Below are 25,846 nucleotides of genomic sequence, written 5' to 3'. Positions count from 1 at the left end.
CTTGTGCTTACTTTTGAGTTTCATGTGCTCCTTTTTTCTTATCTTTTACATTGAAAACTAAGGTCATTGATTTGAGACATTTCTGTTCTACTGTGGACATTTATTGCTATAAATTTCCTGCTAAATACTGTTTTAGTGATATCCTGCTAATCCTGATATATTGTATTTTCATTCAGTTTGAAATACCTTCTGATTTCTCTTTTGATTTTTCCTTGATCCATGGGTTACTTAGAAGTTTGTTATTTAGTTTCCAAATATTTGAGGGGTTTCTAAAGGTTTTTAGTGATTTAAGTTTAGGGCCATTGTTGATTAGTATTAGCATGATATATTTTTTCTATTCTTTTACTTTTAGCCTATTTCTATCTTTATATTTAAAGTGCATTTCTTGTAGGCAGCGTGTATTGTGTCTGCTTTTTTTTTTTTTTTTTTAGACGAAGTCTTACTCTCTTGCCCAGGCTGGAGTGCAGTGGCATGATCTCGGCTCACTGCAACCTCTGCCTCTGGGTCCAAGCAATTCTCCTGCCTTAGCATCCTGAGTAGCTGGGACTACAGGCACCCACCATCATACCTGGCTAATTTTTGTATTTTTAATAGTGACAGGGTTTCACTGTATTGGTCAGGCTGGTCTTGAACTCCTGACCTTGCTGCCTGCCTCATTCTTCCAAAGTGCTGGGATTATAGGCGTGAGCCATTGCAACCAGCTGCTTTTTTTTTTTTTTTTAAATATACAGTCTACCCTTCTCTGCCTTTTAATTGAGGGTTTTAGATCCTCTATATTTAATGTGTTTAAAAATATCATCTTACTATTTATTTTCTATTTGTCTCATTTTTTATTCTGTTCTCCCTCCTTTGCTTCCTTCTCTTAGATTAATGAGCATTTTAAAATTTTGCATTTCATCTTCTTGTTAGCTTAGCTCCTTATTAGCTAGAACTCCATTTTGTTTTAGCGGTTTTTATAAGGTTTATACTATACATCTAGTATACTTATGATAGTCTTTTAGTGATACATCACTTCCTACATTGTATAAAAACCTTCCATTTCTCCTCTCCCTAACCTTTGTGCTGTTTGTCATACACTTACTGTTACATATGTTATAGACCCAACACACACTACTTTGTTTTAGTTTAAATATTTAATTATCTTTTAGAGAAATTTAAAAATAATATATAGTATCATTGTCTTAGCACTCATTTTCTTCTTCTCCTTCTTCCTTCTTTCTTCTTCTTCTTCTGAACAGAGATAGGGTCTCGCTGTGTTGCCTAGACTGGTCTGGAACTGCTAGTTTCAAGCTGCCCTCCTGCCTCAACCTCCCAAAGTGCTGGGATTACAGGTGTGAGTCACTGCTCCTGGCTTCCCGGCTACTTGCTTTTTTTCTGAAGATAATTCTGTTGTCATACTTATCTTTGTTCTTCTGTGTGTAACCTGTTTTTTGTTATTTGGCTGCCTTTTCAAAATTTTTTTTTTAAAGTCACTGATTTTGGAAGATTTGATTATGATGTCCCTTGATGTAGTTTCCTTTTTTTACATTTCTTGTACCTTTAGTTTATTGAGCTTCTTGGGTATGTAGTTTATCAAAATTGCAAACATTTTGGCCACTTTTTTTTTTTTTTTTTTACATATTTCTGTCTTTTCCTCTCTCTCTTGTCCTTCAGGAATTTTAGTTAAATATATATGTCTTTCCTTGAGGTTGGTCCACAGATCACTGCTCTGTCAAATTTTTTTTTCTCTCATTCATTTTGGATACTTTTTATTGCTATATCCTCAAGTTCACTCATCTTTTCTTCTGACATGTAAAATCTGCTGTTTATCTCATGCAAAGTATATTTCATCTAGACATTGTTGTCTGATTCGGGTCTTTTTTATATTTTTTAAGTGACTAGTTTTACACACAGGTAACATAGTTACAACACTTATTTTAATATCTTTGTTTATTAATTCAAATGTTTATGTCAGTTCTTTGTTCATTTTGATTGTTCCCATTATAGATTGTACTAATCTGTTTCTGTGCATGCCTGGTAACTTTTGATTGTTGAATTTTACCTTCTGCTGTCCTGGATGTTTTGTATTCCTTAAATATTCTTGAACCTTGTTGTGGAATGCAGTTAAGTTACTTTAAAAAAGTATGAATCTTTTGAGTCTTTCTTTTAATGATTGCTGGATAGGACTGGAGCTATTCTCAGTCTATTTGACTAAATTATTCCTCACTACTGAAGACCCTTGTGTGTACTCTATCCAGTGCTCTGCTAGTCATGAGATGTAAAAATTTTGATGGGTGGGAACAGACATAATTCCCTGTCCTCTGAGCACCTAGCACTATTACTTTGAATCCTTTCTGATGATTATTTTTTCCTAGCCTTGGGTAGTTTCCTCACATTCCTGCACTGATATATATTCAGCTGTATACTTGAGGGAGGCTTCTGCAGATCTCTGAAGTTTCCTCTGTGCAGCTTTCTCTCCTCTGGTCGTCACACCTTTGAATTTTAGCCATGATGGTCTTCCTGGACTCTTAGCTTTACCTCCTCAACTAAAGTCTGTTGGGCTCTGTTTGGGTTCTGCCTTCTTACATTGCCTGAAACTGTCGAGGCTGTAAGCTAGGGCAAGTACTGGGTTCGCCTCGTTTATTTCCTGTCTTTCCATTGTAGTAGAATATGGATCTTTCCATATTGGTAGGATATAGAAGCCCAAAGCCCAAAGTCACCTTTAGTTTTCAGGTGGTAAGTCATTGTTTTTTTTTTTTTTGCTTCTGTGTTATATAACGTCTAAGCAGCAATTGACATTTCTTTTAGATTTTTTCCTCCTATTTGAAACATATTTCAGTTGATTTCTATGGTACCACTGTCTCTTGTTTTTCTTCCCACTTCATTGGCCACTGCTTCTAAACCTACTTATGGGAATTTTTCCTCTGTAGGACCTGTAAATAGACCTCAGAACTCAGACCTAAACTTTTTCTCTTTTAACCTATACACTGTCCTTAAAACAATCTCATTTGAGTACTGTTGATTTAGATGTCAGCCATAGTGGAGACCAATTCCTCTGTATCTCCATGCCTGTTAAGTATTGTCAGCTGGAAGTTTCATAGTCATCTCCAACATAATGTGTTCCCCCAAATTGAGCCTTTCCAAATCTTTTCACCCTCTAGTGTTACTCTGTCTAGGTTAAATGACATTCTAACCATGCACAAGTGCAGGCCGTAAATCTGGGAGTCATACTTGATAGTCTTTTTGTTTGGCACCCTACATCCAGGCTACCAGTGAATACTGTGTTTTGTGTCTGTCAGTAAAAGTAAATCACTTGTCTGCGTACTTCTCCATGCCCACTGTTGCTACCTTGACCAGGATTTTATCATCGCTTTCTAAGACCACTGTAATAGTCTCCTTACTTACTTCTCTGCCTCTGCTCTTGATTCCTTTATGTAATCTGTTCCCTTCACAACAGCCGAGAGGGTTTTAAAAATTGTGTATCTGAACTTCCAGTTTGAACATCATTGAATAGTTTTGTCTTCACCATCTCTTCCTGGAAATTATTTAAAATACTCAAAAAACTAGGAGGACTAAACAGCCTCATTCTTTGAAAGTTCAGTTATTGGCAAGATTAGGAAACATTATCTGCAAACTCAGCAATACATACAAAGGCTGCCAAATGCAGCTGGGACATTGGGCAGAAGCTGCTTGGGAGGAAGTGAAGATAGAGATAGGGACCAGAGGGCTCAGAATAGCAGATCTCAGAAAGCTCCAGCAAAAATATACTTGTTGAAGGTTTAGGGGTGACCCAGAATTGTTTCGCAACAGTTCTATAACTCACTGTAACTGGGTTTTGCAGAGATGGGAGAAAAATATTTCATGGATGGGATTGGTTCAGAGAAGCAGATCAGGCAGGCTATTCAATAATTCTGTAAACCAATAGCATGTATCCAAAGCAGTCTGTCTCTGTGGCAGCAAAGGAGAGAGCCATTCAATTATGAGACTAATTAATTTGGAATGCTACCCTGGCCTTCTTTTATCTGCCATCTTTTTATAGGAGCTTATGCAAGTTACTGATTGAGGAAAATTCAGCTCATTCAATGAGTAATTAAAAGGTACTGTCAAAAAAAAAAAAAAAAAAAAAGAAAATGAGAGGATTAACAAAGAGTTGTTACCAAAAATAACATTTTTAGGAAGCAGGTGAAAATTCTCATGAAATATTTCACTACAAATTAAAAAAAGACAAAACTGATGATACAGTTACCTCCTTGAAGATCGTACAGCAGAAGCAGATAAACTGAGAGATGATAATATGAGTCACCAGGAAGAGGTGAAATGTGAACTGGCAAGACATAAAACAGAAGAGAAAATATCACAGAAAGGACAATTAAATTAGGAGTACAAAAGTAGTAGGTACTATAAAAGCACCGTAAAACACACGAAGAATAGTAATGGAGAAAGTGAACACAATTTAATGGATATAAACAAATTATTAACAGGGATTAGAGATAAAAGGTCAGATGTGGAAGACTGGCAAAAGAAGTCCATTATACTTGTAACTGTAATTTCCAAGGAATGAAATGGAAGTAGTGGAATAGAACGTGTTATTTAAGAAGATATGTTTTTAGAAACATATCAAAAAAACTTTTGGTTGAGTGCGGGGAGGGAGAAGGAAGAATGATGACTTAAAGCACACAGGCTGTGTCAGGGAAAATTGAGCAGATGAGGACATATGCTAATCTATGGACATATTCTAAAACAAAAGTTTTGGACCTTAAAGACAGTCTTTTGGGTAGCTAGGTAAAAAGATAAAATTATTTATATGGGGGCAAAAATAATCAGGCTACTACTTTTTTTTTTTTTAAATTGAGTTTTGTGGCTGGGCGTGGTGGCTCACACCTGTAATCCAGGCACTTTGGAGGCCAAGACGGGCGGATCACCTGAGGTTGGGAGTTCCACACCAGCCTGACCAGCATGGTGAAACCTCGTCTTTAAAAAAAAAAAAAGAAAAAAAATTGAGTTTTGCTCTTTCACCTAGGCTGGAGTGCAATGATATGATCTCAGCTCACTGCAACCTCTGCCTTCCAGTTTCAAGCGATTCTCCTGCCTCCGCTTCCGGACTAGCTGGGATTATAGGCGCCCACCACCACACCCAGCTAATTCTTGTAATTTTTTGTAGAGACGGGGCTTCACCATGTTGGCCAGGCTGGTCTCGAACTTCTGACTTCGTGATACGCCCGCCTTGGCCTCCCAAAGTGCTGGGATTATGGGCATGACCACCATCTAAGTTGATCTCATAGAAGTAGGCAGTGGAATAGTGGTTACGGGGGCTTGGAGAGGGTTGTTGTTCTCCCTGTTTATAAAGTAATTTGTCAGAGTCTGTTTCTGTCCTCTGTTATGGTGTTTTTACATTGTCTTTTGTTCATGGTGTTCCTGATGTGGACTATTTGATCACTCCTACAATATAGTAATTGATTTAATTCTGTATAAACATATACTTTGGATCAGATGAAAAGTTGGCTGGGCTAGGTAGCTCACCCCTGTAATCCCAGCACTTTTAGAGGCCAAGGTCGGCGGATTACCTGAGGTCAGGAGTTCAAGACCAGCCTGGCCAACATGGTGAAACCCTCTCTCTACTAAAAATACAAAAATTAGCTGAGCATGATGGTGGGCGCCTGTCATTCCAGCTACTCAGAAGGCTGAGGCAGGAGAATTGCTTGAACCTGGGAGGCGGAGGTTGCAGTGAGCTGAGATCACACCACTGCCCTCTAGCTTGAGTGGCAGAGCAAGACTCCGTCTCAAAAAAAAAGAAAAAAAGGCCAGGTGTGGTGGCTCATGCTTGTAATCCCAGCACTTTGGGAAGCCTAGGTGTGCAGATCATTTGAGGCCGGGAGTTTGAGACCAGCCTAGCCAACATGGTGAAACACTGTCTCTAATACAAAACTTAGCTGGGCATGGTGGCGCATGCCTGTAACGCCAACTACCCTGGAGGCTGAGGCATAAGAATCCCTTGAACCTGGGAGTTGGAGGTTGCAGTGAGCCAAGATCGTACCAATGTACTCCAGCCTGGGCGACCAAAAAGAAAAACAAAGGTATGGTGTGCTTAATGTGTATAGCAATGCATTAGGTTAGATACAGGCTAAGCTGATGTAATAGATACCTCAGAATACAATGACTATATATTGAAATTTATTTCTATTTTATTAACCTAATGGTGGTTGTTCAAGGGTGGCAGAATGGCTGAGTATGTGACTTCTATCTCTGGGTGCAAAGCATTTTTTCTCGTTCTCACCATATCATAGCCAGTGGGAATGTGGAAAGGATGCACATCTTATTCTTAAAAGCAAAACTTGCAAGGTGGCTTACATCTCATCTGCCTGCATCTCACTGACCAGGACTTGGATACATGGCCATACCTAGTGTGGTAGTCATAAGGACTGGTCACAGATAATTTAGTTCTCCTTTTGGGCACCTGGCAGGGTTGTATTATATTTTCTTTGAGGTTAATCTGTGGCTGGGTTACTTGCTTTAGCCAGTGAAATGAGCTGAAGTGATATTTGTCATTTCCAGGTGAGAGCTTTAAGAGCTACACCGTTTGCCACATCTCTCTCTTTTTCCTCTTGCTGCTGGAAACATGAAATCATCTCTGACAGGCTAGGTCATTGAATGAGTAGAGTCTCCTGCTGACTTGTACTGTACATGTAATGTGAGCAGGAATTACACTTTCATTGTGTTGAATAAGCCAAGGGGATTGTGGAGTTGTTCATTTTGGCAGTATAACCTAGCCCAGAAGTTCTTGATGTGTTAGCTGTGGACTTTAGAGGTATGAGGTCACAGCCATTTTCATAGTAGCACTGAGAGATGATTTGCTTTATTCATACTCATTTGCTCATGAGTATAAAGTGCTGTTTTCCAGAGGCCTCATGATATGTGATACTGTAACAGATTGAATGCAGAAATAGGTGTTGAGACTCTGTTTTCTACTGAACCAAACATTAAAGAGATTTATGATAATGTAAAACACTGCTGCTCTTCTAATTTTTTTTTTTTTTTTTGTAAAATACAGATAGCATTCATGAAAATGCTATGTAATGAATTTATTTTTTTAAGTGATTTTTTTTGAGACGGAGTCTCACTTTGTCACCCAGGCTGGAGTGCAGTGGCATGATCTCTGCTCACTGCAACCTCCACCTCCTGCGTTCAAGTGATTCTCCTGCTTCAGCCTCCTGAATAGCTGGGACTACAGGTGTGTGCCACCACGCCTGGGTAATTTTTGTATTTTTTAGTAGAAATGGGGTTTCACTGTATTGGACAGGCTGGTCTTGAACTCCTGACCTTGTGATCTGCCTGCCTTGTCCTCCCAAAGTGCTGGGATTACAAGCGTGAGCCACCGCGCCGGTCTATTTTAAGTGATTTAATAATGATGAATGAATACTTTAAAATTTGTTCAGTTTTAATTTGTATTATGGTAAAAAAAAATCAATTTTACATAAAATAGAGGAAAACAAAGTTACGTGTTTAATAGTTGGAGAGAAACAGTAACAATGTAATTAAAGCCAGAATCATGGTTATAATTGAGCAGAAATTTCAGAAAGATAAGGTGCATTTTGAAAATAAAGCCATATTGCTTGAAATTGTCTTACTACCATGCATCCTGTTTAATTCTAAAACTTTTGTATATTTTTATGGATTTTTTTTTTTGCTTTTTTTTTTTTTTTACCTTATTTATGAGGAAGTCTAATTCCTGCATTTGATTTACATTTTAAGGTGAAAAAGTTAATGTAATTTATTTATAATGTAAAGATAGGTTTTATATTCCTTGCCCTTCCTTAGGGAATTGTTTCAAAGGCAATATCTGCATATCATTGGGACTTTTGCAATATTCAAGAAAATTTACATTTTTAGGAAAAGAGCTCCAAGATTGAATATAAACTCCAAGAACCAAAAGCAGCATGAGACCAATACAATGAAACAAATATTTGGGTGATAATGCTTTTAAAATGTTTATTTGGGCTGGGCATGGTGGCATGTGCCTATGGTTTCGGCTGTTTGGGAGACTGATGTGGGAGGATCACTTGAGCCCAGAAGTTTGATCATCCTGGGCAACATATAGTTAGACCCTGTCTCTTAAAACTAAATAAATAAATGAAATTATTTAAAAAAATGTGTTTGAAGTTGATTTGATGTGTTTCATATTGATCATTTTCTCAATTCCTTAATTTTCTCACTGTTATATACATAACATTAACACAGAACCGCCCAAAGTTGGTCTCAGCCTTATTTTGATGCATCTATAAATAGGATTAGGTGGGGAAGATACATTTCCTCCTCTAAGTGTCTTTATTTAACATTCTTCTGCTTTGCAGTGTAGTATCTCAAATTGCTCATGTATAGCTTTTTTTTCCCTTTCATTTGAGTCCCACCACTCAGATTTTCCGAAGCTAAAAGGTAGTCAAACAGTAGAGCTGCCCTCTGGTGTTCACCCTCTGTCTCTCAACATTGGTGTCAGCCAACAGCCTTACAAATTTTAGAGCTGAGTTGGGGAGTGGCTTAGAATATAATTTTGTTCAATTTTCCTGCTGTAGATAAAAATAAATTGATTCAACTGTTTATTTCCATTTAATTCCTTTCAAAAAACTTATCTATTCATCTATCATTTGGAAAAAGTATGATTCTCACAAAGGAATCACTGAGATGCAAGTTGTTTTTCTTTGTAAACTTAATTGGTGTAATTAATTTTAATTAGTCAGGATTACTGACAAAGCAAACTCTTAATATTGGGACCTGTGTTCTATTCAGTGTATCTTGTTTGTTTGTGGATTGTTGTATGTTGAATTTCTTGAATAGATGTTTTATTAGCTGCTGAAAAAGAAAAAGATGACCTTTTAAAAGAAAAATAATGAAAACCTGTCAGTTATTAAATTTTAGAATGATGGTTTCTGTGAATGCAAATTTCTCTCAAATCTGGGTTACAGAAATTTTTAAAGAGATGTGTTTGCTCTCTAGTATACAGATTGTGGTGACTTATATGCCATTTCTCACTGAAAAGAACCAGATCAAGCTTACTGAATATGCAAGATGAGCCTGAAACAGTCATTCTCAAACTTTTTGGCTTTAGAATATTTTTTCTGTTATAAATCAATGATACTCGAAAAAGCTTTTGTTCATGTGGATTATTTTATCTGTTGATATTTATCGTATAACAAATTAAAACCCATAATTTATCATATTCCAAATATTTATGAATTCATTTAAGAAAATAAACCCATTGCATAACATATAATGTTTTTGCATTAAAAATAACTATATTTTCCTAAACAAAATATATTTGGTAAGAAGAGTGGCATATTTTATTACAGTTTTGCAGATTTTATTGCTGTCTGGCTTAATAAAAAACAGCTAGATTCTCTGCTTCTGAGTTTACATGTTATATGTAAATATATGTACATGTACACATTTCTCTGTGTGTGTGTGTGTTGTATTGTTGAAGACATATCTGGGTTTATATAGAAATATATACTAAAGGAAGGAGTACTTTAGTAGCCTTTTTAGATTATTGTCCTTTGATTTATGGTAGAGGAAAATAAAATTGTGTGTTCACTATTTGTAGAAAAACAAAAGTGTGATCAAAGCAAAAGTAATATTTGGAGAAAAACAGTAAAAGTGTGATCAAAGCAAAATAACAGTTTTAAATGAAAATCTGCTTTGGAAATAAAACCATATTATTTGAAATTCAAATTGAAATGTATATTCCTTGATATTACACTAAAACTTGATAAGTGGTAGTGTCTCAAAGGTTAGTTTCAATGTGAAATCCAAAACCATATTAGTGAACTTTTATACTCTGTTATATTAAAATCCATTGGTCTATCTTGCACTTAAAATAGTTCTTTTATCCAGGTCTGATTTTGTAACACCATGCATTGATTATTGGGAAAGTACTGATTTAGTTATGTAAATCTTACAAATATTGATTGATACCTTTTTTTTTTTTTTTGATACGGAGTCTTGTTCTGTCACCCATGCTGGGGTCCAGTGGCACAATCTCGGCTCACTGCAGCCTCCGCCTCCTGAGTTCAAGCAATTCTTCTGCTTTGGCCTCCTGAGTAGCTGGGATTACAGAGGTGCGCCACCATGCCTGGCTAATTTTGGTATTGTTAGTAGAGATGGGGTTTTACCATGTTGACCAGGCTGGTCTCAAACTCTTGACCTCAAGTGATCTGCCCACCTCGGCCTCCCACAGTGTTGGAATTACTGGCATGAACCACCGTGCCCGGCTGGATTGATACTTTTTTACACAATATTAAAAAATTATATTTGTTAATATCACCATTGATTTTATGAGAAAATTCTTTAGGTATTGAGACACTGTCAAGGTTATTATAGTAGATCAGTGTTTTCCAAAATATTAATTTTTGCTTGAAAGCTCAAATTTTATCAGCAACAAATCTATTGTTTTATTTGAAATGACAGGCTCACTTTGTTTATCTTCATGAAAATGTCTGGCAAAGGCCGGGCGTGGTGGCTGAAGTCTGTAATCCCAGCACTTTGGGAGGCCAAGTTGGGTGGATCACTTGAGGTCACAAGTTTGAGAGCAGCTGGGCCAACATAGTGAAACCCCATCTCTACTAAAAATACAAAAATTAGCTGGGCATAATGGCTTATGCCCGTAATCCCAGCTACTAGGGAGGCTGAGTCAGGAGAATCGCTTGAACCTGGGAGGCAGAGGTTGCAGTGAGCCGAGATTGCGCCACTACACTCCAGCCTGGGTGACAGAGCGAGACTCTGTCTCAAACAAAACAAAACAAAACTTAATAAAAAAAAAAAAAAGAAAGAAAGAAAGAAAAGAAAATGTCTGGCAAAATATCCTAGTCTGAATAATCATTGTTTGTCCATCATTTCTTTTTAAGTAAAAATGATGTTCTGTGGAAAAAATGGCTAGTTTAGCTTGTCATTCAGACGGATGTATTTTCTCCCACATTAACTGTCATATTTCAATGTGCGGCAGAAATATTTTTATGCACACAGACTATTAAGATAATGTATACTCATGGATAAAGCTGGCATTCTCTTTAAACTACAAGTGCATGGTGGTGAAAAATGCGCTACTAGAACAGTTTGTGTCACTACTTTGATTTTGCTGTGATACCAACTTTTTACCCATCATTGCCTTTGGACCATCAGTACAAATGTCAACACAGTGTCAAAGATAAATAATGTCTTAGTATTTTTATAAAAATTGTCTTTGCACATTTTCTGAAAGGGTCTCAGGTACTCTTAGCATTTTATTTAAAAAAATTTTTTTTAGTAGCTCAGTTTTATTTTCTGTGGTAACAGACATTTAAGAACCAGATAAAACAAGGGTCCCCTGAGCACCCAAGGGCCAGTACAGGTGGATCATGAGGCCCTCACAGGTAAGTAGCAACTGTGGCAATTCCTGCCCTAGGGAAGGATGAATGCACTACCTAGGAGGAGATGCAAGGTTAGACCTTACCCCATTTTCCCAGGCCAAGCTTAGCAGAAAACAGGGGCCCAAAGTGCTGCATGGTCTGCACAACCAAGGAAAGCTGGTGGAGAAAGTTGATGAAAGAGGTTTGGAGCAGGCGACTACCTTAAGCTTTCCAGGGAATGGCCAGGATCCTGCCGCTAACTGTGAGATCCTTCCTAGCCACCCTTTGGTGGGGCTCAGCATCCGGATCCAGGGACCCATGGGTGATTTCTGTCTCCAAGGGGGCCGGGAAAGCCAAGCTAAGGGTGAATATGTGTGGCCGCATTTCTGGCCCCCCAATGCAGCGTCTCTGCCGGGACTTGGTGCATGCAGTGCCCGCGTGACACAGGGAGCTCCACCAGCTGGAGCTGCCACTATTCCCTCGCCGGGGTGTGGCCGTGACCACCCTGGCTATCCCTGCTGTTGGCGCATTGGCTTGCTTCTGTATCCTAGTCCTGCATGTCCTTACCCTTGGCATTTTTTAGACCACACTTTGAGAACTACTGGTCAGCAATAAGAGCCTTGTCAGATTCGAAAGCCAATATGCTATCTCTCAGATATTAGGATTGTATCAAAAGGGCTCAGAAGCCAACTTGAAGAGGCTGCTATTGATAAAAAATGGGACAGTTTGAGCATTAATAACTGCAGCAGATAAAATATGTCAAATATCTTTAAATATGTGAGTTCATACTGATACATGAAATCAAAATACTTCATTGGTCACCTGTGAAGGCTAAGACATGAACTCATTCTTCTGAAAACTGGTAAATACAAGTAAATTAAAAATCCAGAATTTTTTTTTTGCTTTTATTTTATGAATTATACCTATATACCAAATGTGGAATGTTTATGAAATTGTCCATAATCCTCTATATGAAGAAGAAATGGAATGACAGAGTATCACTGTTTAACAACCCTTAATGAAGTGATGAATCTAGGCAATGGTGTTCAATGCCTTCTTATATTATAAAAGATAACCAGATACTACTTGCCCCCCTATGGAAGAGTATAGTATCGTTTATACAGAATTCTTGTCAGCAAATCAGATCTTAATCAGATTAGGCCCTTAGATCCAACTATCAGTTTGCAGAAAATATGTATAGAGGGTAGAGAAACACATTGATGATATGGTGGGTGAGTAATGGCAAAATCCAGAATGTGGGAAACTATAGTACAAACAAGGTTTTCAACCAATAATTTCAAGCAAAAAAGTAGTAATAAACCTATGGATTAAAAGACAAATGCAATTTGTAGACCTTCTTTGGTTTTTGACTTCTGTAAACTAACTTAAAGAAAATGAGAGAGAATTTGGGAAATTTGAATGCAGATTGGATTTTGATATTCAATGATTATGTTATTATTTTGGATATCGTAGTCATGTTGTAGTTACATGTTTTGAAAGAGTTCTTACATTTGAGAAAATAGTTAGTGCCAAAGATTTTTTTCAGAGGAAGTTATCTCCCTGAAATCTGCTTTAAAATTGCAGGGGAGCATGTATGAAATATGATTGTCCTTGAATTGGTAATTATTGAAGCTGGGTAATAGGTATACGATGGTTCATTATACTATTGTTTTTCCTTTGTTCCTGTTTGGAATTTTCGATAATGTTAAAAAGTTTTTGCTCATTCATATTTATGAGGGACAATTTTAAGGAACCATCCCCTCTTCTGCAACATTGGAAGAAAATCTGTAAAAATTTAAACATATAAGCTTATGTTTAATCTCTGTAGAAGTTTTTAATTTTAAAATTATGAAATGCTTATGAAAACTAAAATGAGTTATAATGTAATGAACACCTGTTTTACTGATCACCCAAGAAATAAAAAATTAAAAATACAACATGGACTATAATCTAGTGACATTTTTCTCTTTCATCCCTGTAGGTCATTCCTATTCTGAATTTTATGTTCAATATTTCCATGAATGTATATGTGTGTATATATATGTATGTATGCATTTATATATACACACAATAATATATTGTTTTGAATTTGCATATTTAAAACTTTGTTAATTATATGCTGTACATACTTTTGAAGTTTATTTCAAGATTTATACATAATGACATTTATTTTAATTTCTCCGAATCTCTGTAGAAGTTAATTTTAAAATTATGAAATGCTTATGAAAACTAAAATGAGTTATAATGAAAACCTGTTTTACTGATCACCAAAGAAATAAAAAATTAAAAATACAACATGGATTATTTTAATTTCTGTACTATGTTGGCTAGCTGAAAAATTGGTAAATATTGTATACACTTATTTTTAAATGGTATGTGTGCTAGTCCTTTTTTGTGTTGTTATAAAGAAATACCTGAGACTGATCAGTTTATAAAGAAAAGAGGTTTAATTGTCTCATGGTTCTGCAGGCTGTACAAGAAGCATGGCACTGGTAAAGCCTCAGAGAGCTTACAATCATGGTGGAAGGTTAAAGGGGTGCTGGTGTGTCACATGGTGATAGTAGGAATTAGAGAGAGAGAGAGGGGGAGACAGAGACAGAGACAGAGAGACAGACAGAGAGAGGAGGTGCCACACTCTTTTAAACAACCAGACCTCATGTGAACTCAGAGTGAGAACTGACTCATTACCGTGGGGAGGTACTAAGCCATTAATGAGCAATCTGTGTCCATGATCTGAACACCTCCCACTAGTCCCCACCTTCAACATCGGGGATTATATTTCAACATGAGATTTGGAGGGGACAAACATTCAAATTATATCTATATATTAGTTATGTTTTCAAATAATAGTTTCAATATATTTTTTCAGCCTTTAGTCACCTTTTATGGTAAAATACCTACAAATTTAAAGCATTGGATTCAATTGTTAATCCAAAAAAAGTATAGTAAATATAATTTTTCTATATGTTTTCAATTTTTTTGTTCATTTTGAAGCATAGTTATGTATTACCTATTCTGTGTTAGCTACTGTTCTAAGTACTGGGTGTATAGAATAAGATATGCAAAGTCTTTACCTTTGTGAAACTTACATAATTTCAAATATTGATAAATTGTATAAATACATTTTGCTATTGGAAGTGGAAAGGCTAGTGGAAGTGGGCACTATATTTTGGTTGCAAGTTGAAATGAGAAGGAGCCAGCCTAGTGAAAAGCTTGAAGAATAGTCCTCTATATGGAGAGGATGGGAAATATGAAGACTAGGAGGTCAGAGAGAAACCTTGCTGTATTCAAGGAACTGATAAAGTCCACTGTGGCTGAATCCTAGTGAATGTAGGGAATCTTATAAGGAATAGACTGAGAGGTACATGGGCTTGCTGACACAGGGCCTGTTATATTGGGCTGCGATATGAAACTAAGATTTTGCGTGAAGTCTAATGGGAAGCCATTGGTTTATAATTTGTTTGCAACTTGATTACATTTGTGATTACAAATCTACACATGTGATAAAATGGCACAGAACTATACACCTACCAATGTCAGTTTTCCTGGTTTTGATATTGTCCTATAGTTATGTGAAATGTAATACTTGGGGAAACTGAGTGAAGGTTATAAAGGACCAGTCTACTATTTTTGCAACTTCCTATGAATCGCTAATTATTTAAAAATAAAAAGTTAAAAAAATTACTGTGTGGAAATGGATTATTGGGCATCAAGAAGGGAAGCAGTCTAGCCATGAGGCTGTGAGAGATGATGATTGCTTGGATGTGGGTAGTAACAGTAGATATGGAAAGAAGTGAATGGATTTGAGGTATTTTACAGATAGAGCTTATATTGGGTTGCAGTGTGGAAAGAGGAGTCTAGATTTTTATCTTGAGCACCTGAATTCATGTGAATTGGAGAAGGTTAAGATTGGAAGAGGAATAGGTTGAGAGGAGGAACAGAAGTTTTATATTGGGCTCGTGAGGTTGGTGAAGCTATCAGAGGTTGAGGCTGCTGTTGAACGTAGAGCCAAGCACCATGCGGATTATAACTTTTTTTTCACTACCTAATTTTTTAATTTTTTTGTGGAGACAGTTTTTTTTTTTTTTTTTTTTTTTGGACGGGGAGAGGCAGGATCCACAGGGTTCTGGGGTTGCGGCGGGGAGGGTTGGGGCAAGTTCGTGGAGACAGTCTGTGTTGCCCAGGCTGGTGAGATCGCTCAAGGGAAAAGTGTAGTGAGTGAAGAGAAGTGGGCTAGGGCAGAACCGCTGGGGAGATGTCAGTATCTAGAGGTGTGTCAGAGGGGATCTCAAGGGGCAAGAGGAGGAAAATCAGGCATGTATAGAGTCATTGAATTGCAAGAAAGTGTTTGAAGAAAAGAGGAGATGACTGGTTTGTATGGTGCAGAGATGTGAATATGTTGGGGATAGAAGTGACCACAGGAGGCTTTTAGGAGATCTCAGAGTTCAGATGGCAACCTGGTGGTTTGAAAAGTGAACAATATGTGGGGAAATGGTGAGAGCAGTACATACTTCTCTTTGGAGGAGTATCAGAGAAACAGCTGGTAGGAGCTCCTAGATCATACTTGTGATGATGATGAAGCCTACAAGTCTGCTTAGTGGAGGGGAGAGATAGATGAGGGATCAGAGAAAGTATAATTGAAAGAGAAAGCGAGTACTTTGAGAATGAAAGGGACTGGGAGCAAGTGTACCAGTGGGTTGTTCTTTGAATCTCTACATACCAGCCAAAGAGAGCCCGTTAAAAGTGAGAACATGTAACTCTTCTGCTAAAAAATTTCCCATCTCACCCATTGTAAAAGCCAAAGTCCTTAAAATTGCTTACAAAACTCTAACTAATCTGCTATTTTTCTCTGTTCTCTCCCATGCCCACCCCAACTCTGACCTCTTTCCTCACTACTATCTCCTCCAGCCACACTGGCCACCTCATTGTTCATAGAATATGGCAGGTTTGCTCCTGCCCAGGAATCATGGAGTTTGTGCCTCCCTTTTTCTGGACAGCTCTTTTTGCTGGTATCTGCACGGCTTACTATCTTACTTCTTTCAGGCCTGTTCTTTTTTGTTTTTTTCTTTTTTGTTTTTTTTGAGACAGTCTCACTCTGTTGCCAGGCTGGAGTACAGAGGCGTGATCTCGGCTCAATGCAACCTCTGGCACCCAGGTTCAAGCAGTTCTCTTGCCTCAGCCTCCCAAGTACCTGGGATTACAGGTGTGCGCCACCATGTCCAGCTATTTTTTTGTATTTTTAGTAGAGACAGCGTTTCACCATGTTGGCTAAGATGGTGTCGATCTCCTGACCTTGTGATCCACCCGCCTTGGCCTCCCAAAGTGCTGGGATTACAGGTGTGAGCCACTGTGCCTGGCTCAGGCCTGTTCTTAAATGGTACTTTCTCAGTGAGGTCTTCTCCGACCACTCTCCCCCGCACTTTTTATTCCCCCAGTGTGCTTTTTCTCCATAGTACTTCTATCACCTGACATATAAAATGTACATATTTACTTACTGACGTGTTTCTCACCATAAGAATGTACACTCTATGTGGGGCAGGAAATTTTGCTTGTTTTGTTTATACTATGTTGGCAACACCTAGAATAGTACCATAAGTACAAATGTTTGTATGATAAATAGGAACAGGGAAGAAAAGTGGAGGATAGGTAGGCTTAAGGATCTGATGACAGGAAGATGTGTGTATTCTAGCTAGATTTATACCAGTTATGAAGCAGGGCACTAACTGAGAATGCAGTGGGATGGGAGGAAGGATTATCAGAGTTTTGAGGAGAGCAGAGTAAGTGTAAAAGGCCTTTGAGAGTGAAAAGGTGAACTTTGCGTGTGTGATGTAAGATTACTGAACGGGGATATTTGTGACTTACAGTTTTCTGAAATAGAATGTGTTACTCACTTAAGTCAGTAGAATTTTAATAATATTAAGCTGTAGAACAGAGTAAGGAAGCGTAATGTGTAAATGCTTACTGTTTTTAAAAGAGGAGAATTGTTTTTAAACAGTGATCTTCATAGTATTGAATATTCACAGTTGATTTAGAATGAGCCCTAACATCCTATATTCTTTTTAGCCTTACCAATAATTCTAGGATTGTGGGACTCCTGGCTCAGCTGGAGAAGATCAATGCTGAATCCTCAGAATCAGATGCTGCCCGATATGTTACATCAAAAATTCTTCATCTGGCTCAGAGTCAGGGTAAGCATTGATCCCTTCTTTTGTTTTTGAAATGCTTTTTTAATTCTTTAACAGTGGATGCTAAAAATGTCCAAACTTTTAATGAATGGATGATTTTCCTTAAAAATTGAACTTTCAGGCTGGGCGCGGTGGCTCATGCCTGTAATCCCAGCACTTTGGAAGGCCGAGGCAGGCAGATCACAAGGTCAGGAGTTTGTGACCAGCCTGGCCAATATGGTGAAACCCCATCTCTGCTAAAAAATATAAAAATTAGCTGCGCATGGTGGTGTGCGCCGGTAGTCCCAGCTATTCAGGAGGCTAAAGCAGGAGAATCGCTGGAACCTGGGAGGCGGAGGTTGCAGTAAGTTGAGATCGGGCCGCTGCACTCCAGCCTGCACAACAGAGCGATACTCTGTCACAAACAAACAAACAAACAGAACTTTCTCAAATTGATTCAAGAGTAAAAAACTGAATAGCTCTGGAGGAACTTAATCTTTAAAGCGTTGTTTCTAATAATGATTACAATTTTACTTATATATGATTGCCCCTCCCCACCCCCCTATTTACAAATAGCACCTAATTCCAGTGCTACTTGATGTAGATTTTTGGCAAAAAGAAATCAAGTGGCATATAGTATTGGTTATTATGTGGTCCCCACTTTGAAATTCAAGGTCTACCATTCAGTGGTTGGGTATCTTAGGGAAGTTACTGAATTTCTAGGATGTGTAATATATAATAGCTGTACCACCTTAGAAGTAGATTTACATGAGAAGTAGATTTACACGAGAAGCATGTAAAAAGAATGTTAAAAATGTTCTATAAATGTCATCTGTAGTTAGACATTATTTTTATATTTTATGAAGGCAGTAGTACTAAACTGATATCAAAACCCTGATGGAGTACACAAATAGTATTAACTTTATACTTAGGAACATAATGTGACAAGGCTCAAATAAAACAGTGAATTAAGTCTATACATGGAAATATGAATATCATTGTTAAAGAATACATTTCAGGAATAGAAAATGGTTTAATATCAGGGCACGTATCAATATAGCATTATCTGAATAGGTTGAATAAAATCCATGTAATTATCTTAATAGATAGTAAAAAGGACTTTGATAAGACTAAAAACTGCATGATTTAAAACACACACACACACACACTCTCTCTCTCTCTCTCTCTCTGAATAAGAGAAAGCCAGCAGCTACTTTAATATTTAACTGCACATAAAAGGTATTTGTTAGAATTAAGGTTCAATAATTATAATCCTTATTTAATTTTTAAAAATTTCATTATTCTGGGGGCTTAGGTTATTCAAATAAGATGTTTGGCAGGCATTTACTGTTTCAAGAGCTCGGTATCTATTAACCCTTCTTCTTGATCATAGACCCTTATATTTTGATAACTTTCTCCCATGTAGCCCACGCATTTGGAGGGTAGTTGATACCACTCCGTTGTTTCTTGCATAATTTAAAATACCTGTACCTTTTAATTAAGAAAGCCACTATATTGGATTCCAGGCTCTGGAAATATTGTACTTATCACCTAAGGAACAAGGATTTCATTGTATCAGTGCAAAATTAAATATGCCAGGTAGATTCACTGCATTGTCATATGAAATACTTCCTCCTCAAATAAACAAACACCCAATAAAAACAAAAGAGAATGAATCCTTCAAACCTGTAGATGAACACTTTTGTTCATTGTTCCTACCACTGTAGACTCTTCTTTGTGTCACAACCTGGAAGCCCCTACTCCAGCATTACCACTGAAAATACTCCTAACTATACCACTATCAGAGACTGACCCTCTCCCCACTTTTCAGCCACCACTGGTGTCTAACTCCTGAGTACTGTCCCATGGCGTGTGTAATAAACTGACTCTTTTTATAGTGCCTGGGATTAGCTAACCAACACAGTATAAGTTTTTAGTGAAAGATTGTCCCATCCTTTATAGGATAATCCAGTTAGCTACCCATTTGGGAGAGAAAGTTTGGAATTTACAGTTGAAATAAGAAATGCAAACAACCAAGAAATGTACACAAATTTTCTTTACTTCCTTACAGCTCAGGAACTGTTAATGAAAACAAAGATATCTTCACTAGTCAGATTGACAGAAATTAGAATGACAATATCTGGTACTGTTGAAGGCATGGGGAGAGGATTCTCTCATACACTGTTGGCAGTGCAGTAATTATTACAAACTTGTAGAAAATAATCTGGCAATGTGTAGTAAAACAAATTGCACCTGGTATTTGACTCAGCATTTTTACTTTAATATACATATATTATTTGTATATATATATATTGTTGAAGACAGAGTCTCACTCTTTTGCCTGGGCTGGAGTGCAGTGGCATGATCTTGGCTCACTCTGACCTCCACCTGCCAGGTTCAAGTGATTCTCTTGTCTCAGCCCGCCAAGTAGCTGGGATTGCAGGCATGCATTACAACACCCAGCTAATTTTTTATATTTTTAGTAGAGACAGAGTTTCACCATGCTGGTCAGGCTGGTCTCGAACTCTTGACCTTAGGTGATCCACCTGCCTCGGCCTCCCAAAGTGCTGGGATTACAGGTGTGAGCCACTGTGCCTGGCCCAGAAATATATTTTAACTGAAATAAAAATGCTGGTAAAAGAGAGTATAGGTCATCATTTGTAATATTAAAGATCAAGAAACAATCTAAATATCTATCATTTAGAGAATGTGTGAGTAATTTTTGATATAGCCAAACTGGAAATTTCTAGCCATATTATGCAGCTATTATGAATAATACATTATTTATGATAGGGACTCTTGTAATCCCCACACCCAGGCTCACCCCAAACCAATTAAATCTTACTGTTAAAACTTGCCAGATAGTTCCGAAATTGAGAGCTACTGCTCTTGAGCAGGGAATGGCTAGCATTTTCTGGGAAGGGCCATACAGACGTATTTTAGGCTTTGTGGGCCATACAGTCTCTGCCGTGTAGCACAAGAACAGCCATAGATGATACATAAAGAAGCAGTCATGGCTAAGTTCCAATAAAGTTTATTGTAGACACTGAAAAAAAAAAACAGTATAGTTGAAACATACAGTTCATATGTGGAAATATATGAACTGTCTTAGAGGCTTAAATTTAGTATATTACATACAGCAAGTTTCTTCAGTTCATATGACTGTAAGTGCTTATAGTCTCATTTTTGTATAAAATATGTATAGTGTCATTTTTGTGCAAAATAAACCATTACATTTCTATGAACCAGGCCAAAAAATAAAATAAAAAGAAGGATATATACCTAATTGTTAGTAGTAGCTATATTGTTGGGATAGGAATGGAGAAGAATAAGGTAAGCTCCTAATTTTATTTTAGATACTTTTAAATTGTTGTAACAAGCATATACTACTTATACATTTAAATTATAAAAAAACCAACCTCTGCAGCACACCGTGTTCACACATTAACTTATAGATTTCCATAATTTGCCTCTCATTAACTACGTATGTACAGTGAACATGGTTATTTCTTGCAATTTCCCCTTAGTTTTTTTCTTAGATACATTTATATTATCTGTTTTCATGCAAATGGCTAATTTGTTGGCCTGTGGTCGTTGCTAATCTTTCTTTATAATGCTTTTAGTTTCCATAGAGTAGAGAGCGATGTTCTGTCTTTCATTCCTGATTTTGATTGTGTCCTCTCTTTTTTCATGGTCTGTCAGCTCATTGGATCTCAACCAGGAGTGATTGTGTTGGCCCTACTTTTTTCCCGAGGGACATTGGCAATGTTTGGTGACATTTTTAGTTGTAAATTTTTTTTTTTTTTAAGGGGGGCTTACTGGAATCTGTTAGAAGCTGGATATGTTGCTGAACATTGTATAATATATAGATCAGCCCCCAACAAGAAAGAATTATCTGTCCCAAAATGCCAACAGTGCTGAGGTTAAGAAACCCTAGCCTAGCAAAAAGTTTAATTTTGGCGCGGTGGCTCACGCCTGTAATCCCAGCACTTTGGGAGGCTGAGGTGGGCGGATCATCTGAGGTCAGGAGTTGAGACCAGCCTGACCAATATGGTGAAACCCCATCTTAAAAAAAAAAAATAAAATACTTTTGTTGTTCTTTTTAAAGAACCAATTTCTGGTTTAATTGATTTTCTCTGTTTTGTTTCACTGATCTTCTTTTATTTATTGCATTCTTCCTTCTGCTTGTTTTGAGTTTAATTTGCCTGTTTTGAGTTTAATTTTATTTGGAGATGGAATTTCGCTTTTGTTGTCCAGGCTGGGGTGCAATGGTGAGATCTCTGCTCACTGCAATCTCTGCCTCCCGGGTTCAAGCCATTCTCCTGCTTCAGCCTCCGAGTAGCTGGGATTAAGGGCACTTGCCATTACACCCAGCTAATTTTTTTGTATTTTTAGTAGAGACAGGGTTTCACCATGTTGGCTAGGCTGGTCTTGAATTCCTGACCTCAGATGATTCACCCATCTTGGCCTCCTAAAGTATTGGGATTATAGGCATGAGTCACCATGCCTTGCTGCCATTTTCTTACAGTGGAAGCCTAGATTATTTATTTGAGACCATTATTTCTACTGGAGGCATTCAAAGCCATAGATTTCCTTGTAAACATTGCTTTAGCTACATTCTACACATTTTGATTCGTTGTATTTTTGTTTTAATTCAGTTGACAATATGTTCTAATTTTCTTTGTGATTTTTTTTTCTTTGACTCGTAGGTTTTTTAGAAGGGTGTTGTTTAATTTCTCAATATTTCAGGATTTCCTAAATTTCCTTCTGTTGATTTCTGATTTCTGTTGTGGCTGGAGAATATACTTTGAATGATTTCAATCCTTGGAATTTCTTGAGACTTGTTTTATGACTTAGTTTACGGTTTCTCCTGAAAAATGTTCCATGTGTACCTGAAAAGAATGTATTTGGCTGTTGTTGGCTGAAATGTTCTATACATATCAATTATGTCAGGTTAGTTGATAGTGTTGTTCAGATCTCCTATATACTGTTGATTTTCTATCCAAAGTCTCTGTTAATTATTAAGAGTTAGATATTAAAATCTTTATTATCATTAAAATTTTTTCTCCCTTATTTTCTCTATTTGTCTTGTGGAAGTATAATTATACATATATTAGATTTTTGATATTTTTTCAGCAATTGTTGAATTAAGTTTATCTTTTAAGCTTAATTCTCTGTTATTTGGATAGGATAATTTCTGTTGTTCTATTATTCTATTGTTCTAAATTACTATTATCCTGTTGTTCTAAATTATTGTTCTAAATTATTGTTCTAAAACTGCAGAAACTGCAGTTTCTGCCTCTTTCCTGTGCATTCTTCCAGGCTATCTGGTAATTTATTCCAGATTTTTTTTTTTAATTCTCAAATGTTCACTTGGTTCTTTTGTGTTTGTAGTTTTTATTTCTCTGCTGTGTTTTCCCATCTTTTCATTCATTGTGAATTTCTTTACCTTAATGTCATTTTATTATAATAGCTGCTTTAAAGTTCTTATCTATAAATCTAACATTCAGATAATTGAAGCAGTTGAAGAAAGAATATAGCATTATAAGAACTGTGAAGGATTATATTTAAAGAAGCCAAAGGAAGATGCAGTAGTCAACAGTGTTAAGTGTTAGGAAGGTTAATTAAAGATCTTTTTGATTGGATTATTAACAAATTATTGATCACAACAAAAGCACTTTCAAGTGGTAGAATTAGACAGAAGATTGTAGTATCTTATAATGTGAATGGCAAATGAAATAATTACAGGGAATATAGAGTACTTGTTTGGGGTGCTTACTGAGAAGGAAAGAAAAGAGGGAAATAGAAGGGGAGGCAGGGTAAAATAAGATTTGGTAAGTATGTGAAATAATAAAAACTGTATTTATTGGTTGGGGGGAACAGCCAATATGTTGGTAGACGTTGAATTTAAAGATTCATAAGAAGGTAGAAAGTTGAGGTCAGAGGATTAAGACCATCCTTGCTAACATGGTGAAAACCCATCTCTACTAAAACTACAAAAAATTAGCTGGGTGTGGTGGCACATGCCTGTAGTCTCAGCTACTCAGGAGGCTGAAACAGGAGAATCGCTTGAACCCAGGAGATGGAGGTTGCAGTGAGCTGAGATCATGCCACTGCACTCCAGCCTGGGCAACAGAGTGAGACTCCATCTCAAAAAAAAAAAAAAAAAAAGTAGAAAGGATGGAATTCAGAACATAGAAGAAAGGACATTTCTTCCGAACCTCCACTTCTTTACTTCTTTCTGCCATTTACTGGGAGAAGGAATGCAAGATTGTCAAGGATTTCAGTACAGGACCATGTAGAGTTTGGCTGTTATTAGTAAAATGTTATCTTTGTTAACTGATTACTTTGCTTCATTTTAATGAGGAAAAATGTAGGTTCTGAGAAGTCCATAGAATGAGAGGAAAGATTGAGGGTTAGTATAAATGTTGGAATAGCTATGGGCTATGACGGGCGGATGGTGATGGATGTGAACTGAGGTAAGTGAAAGGAGTAGTTTTGTGTTCCCAGGTGAGGTTGGAATTCGTTAATTTTATGGCACTAACTGTCTTAAATTGGGAGAAGAAATTCTTGTGGTGTTATTTTTACCCTGATGTAGGAGTAGGGAACTCAGCTTTTTGGGATTCACTTCTGTATTAGGGTTTGTGGTGGGAAAGTTGGTGGGTGCGGGTGTACTTGGAATCCAAGCTAAGTATGGAGGGGACTGACACTGTGGGAAAACAGTGCTACCTTGCACTGGATAAGAAGTTTCAACAAAGGTGACAGTGAGGTTTACATAGTCTTTATAAAGGAAAGAGGAATAGAAATGTTACGAGGCTATGATCTGTAAGTGGAAGATTAGAGGTTAAGATACCAGAGGCAGAGAAGTTTGAGTCCTGAGAATGGACATTCAGAGGGTTGATGAATTAGAGCATAGAACGAGGGATTTTGTTATGAGGTCAAGAAACTATGGAACTAGGTATTTGAATGAATTTTCCACACTGACAGTGAAGTCTCCCAAGGTCATGGCAGAATTTGGAATAGAGTAGAAAACTGTTAAACACCTATTTTTCATTTAGTGTAAGGTGTAAACAGAACAGTGGTGAACATTAACAAAGGGAGGCTGCACTACTGTCTTCAAAGGAAGAGAGATTTTTCCCCTTCATGGAGGTGGAAATGTAATGACTTGTTAGTAGTGATATTAATATTGAAAAATAATTTGGCTTTAATATTAAATCAGGGGCCTTTAAAATATTACATCAAGGGTACATTGGAGATTTGAAACCCTGTTTTATTTTATCTTACAACTCAATATTTTTTCGTGGAAGCAGCAGGGCTGGAGAAAAAGTGGATAGGTTGCATTGTCAAAGGAATGACATACTTTTTAAAAAGGAGAAATTTAATTTTACTATCATGACTTTTTTCTAGGTGAATTTTATATTCTTTTAAGCATTAGCAATGTGGCAGCAAGGAATTGGTGAACATTGTTTTAGGTCTTCATATCACTTAATAGGAGTTTCTGTTTTGAAAGTTGCAAGATTTCTGTCAGTTTAATGAAATCCATTAACTGAACCTGAGATGATGCATGATAGCATGAGATTGTTGTTTTAAGATAAATATGACATGTACTCTCCAGCATATTTATTTTGTAGCTAGTCATAAGTAGTTGTTATAAATACCATTATACTATATCCTTTCTGTAGTACATTTTTCCCTCTATTTACTCCTGATTTAGAGTAACTTAATTTTCAAGTGACATCAGACTCATGAAGTTGAACAGGATTTGCTCAGAGCAAAAGTATGATGCTCTAAAGGCTTAGCCTGAGTTTGTTTTTCTCCCATCTGTGTTGATATTTTCCTTTAATCAGGCCTCACTGCTTATTGTTCTGCTCTTAAATTCCCTTGACTATCTCCACATGGAACATAGACTTTGGTATCAGTCCTTTGAATTTCATTGTGGAATATGTACTGTATTGAGAGTGGCTTGTATTCTATTTTTAAAATCTCAAAATGTGAAATAAATGGCACTGTCTTTAAAAGAATTTCTGGCATTAGTATTCAGGTTTGACCTGCTAAAAGAATGATTCCTGTGACTCTTGTAGAAGTACATTAAATGCTGGAAGACTGTTAAGTTTTGACTTCAGAAACACATGGATCATCTGGTCTTTTCACTTATTTGCTCAGCGATTTGGTCTCCTTTCTGAACTTAAATTTTTAGATCTGGAAAAGAGTAGTTTTTTTCCCCCAGAGGATTAAAGTGAGTTATAAATGAGATAACACAGGTAAAGCACATGGAATCGTAAATATGAGTTCTTTTTCTAAATGTTGGCCTAAGATGTACTTTTATTCTCC

At 37.0% G+C, this 25,846-nt stretch overlaps 1 protein-coding gene across 1 annotated transcript in view; it reads left to right on the top strand.

Annotated features, from left to right (window-relative positions):
• LOC116545895 (cytosolic carboxypeptidase 1-like) overlaps positions 1 to 25,846 on the top strand; it is a 54,987-nt gene that overhangs the window by 5,045 nt on the left and 24,096 nt on the right. Inside the window, exon 2 of the mRNA XM_032272311.1 lies at positions 17,415 to 17,539. Within this exon, the coding sequence (XP_032128202.1) occupies positions 17,415 to 17,539 (125 nt within the window). The remainder of the gene's footprint in view (positions 1 to 17,414; positions 17,540 to 25,846) is intronic.

The sequence above is a fragment of the Sapajus apella genome, unplaced genomic scaffold (assembly GCF_009761245.1).
Source record: "Sapajus apella isolate SASKATOON/1434 unplaced genomic scaffold, GSC_monkey_1.0 scaffold426, whole genome shotgun sequence".
Classification (NCBI taxonomy): domain Eukaryota; kingdom Metazoa; phylum Chordata; class Mammalia; order Primates; family Cebidae; genus Sapajus; species Sapajus apella.
The sequence above is the reverse complement of the archived record's forward strand: the minus strand, read 5'-3'. Positions and strand labels throughout refer to the sequence as shown.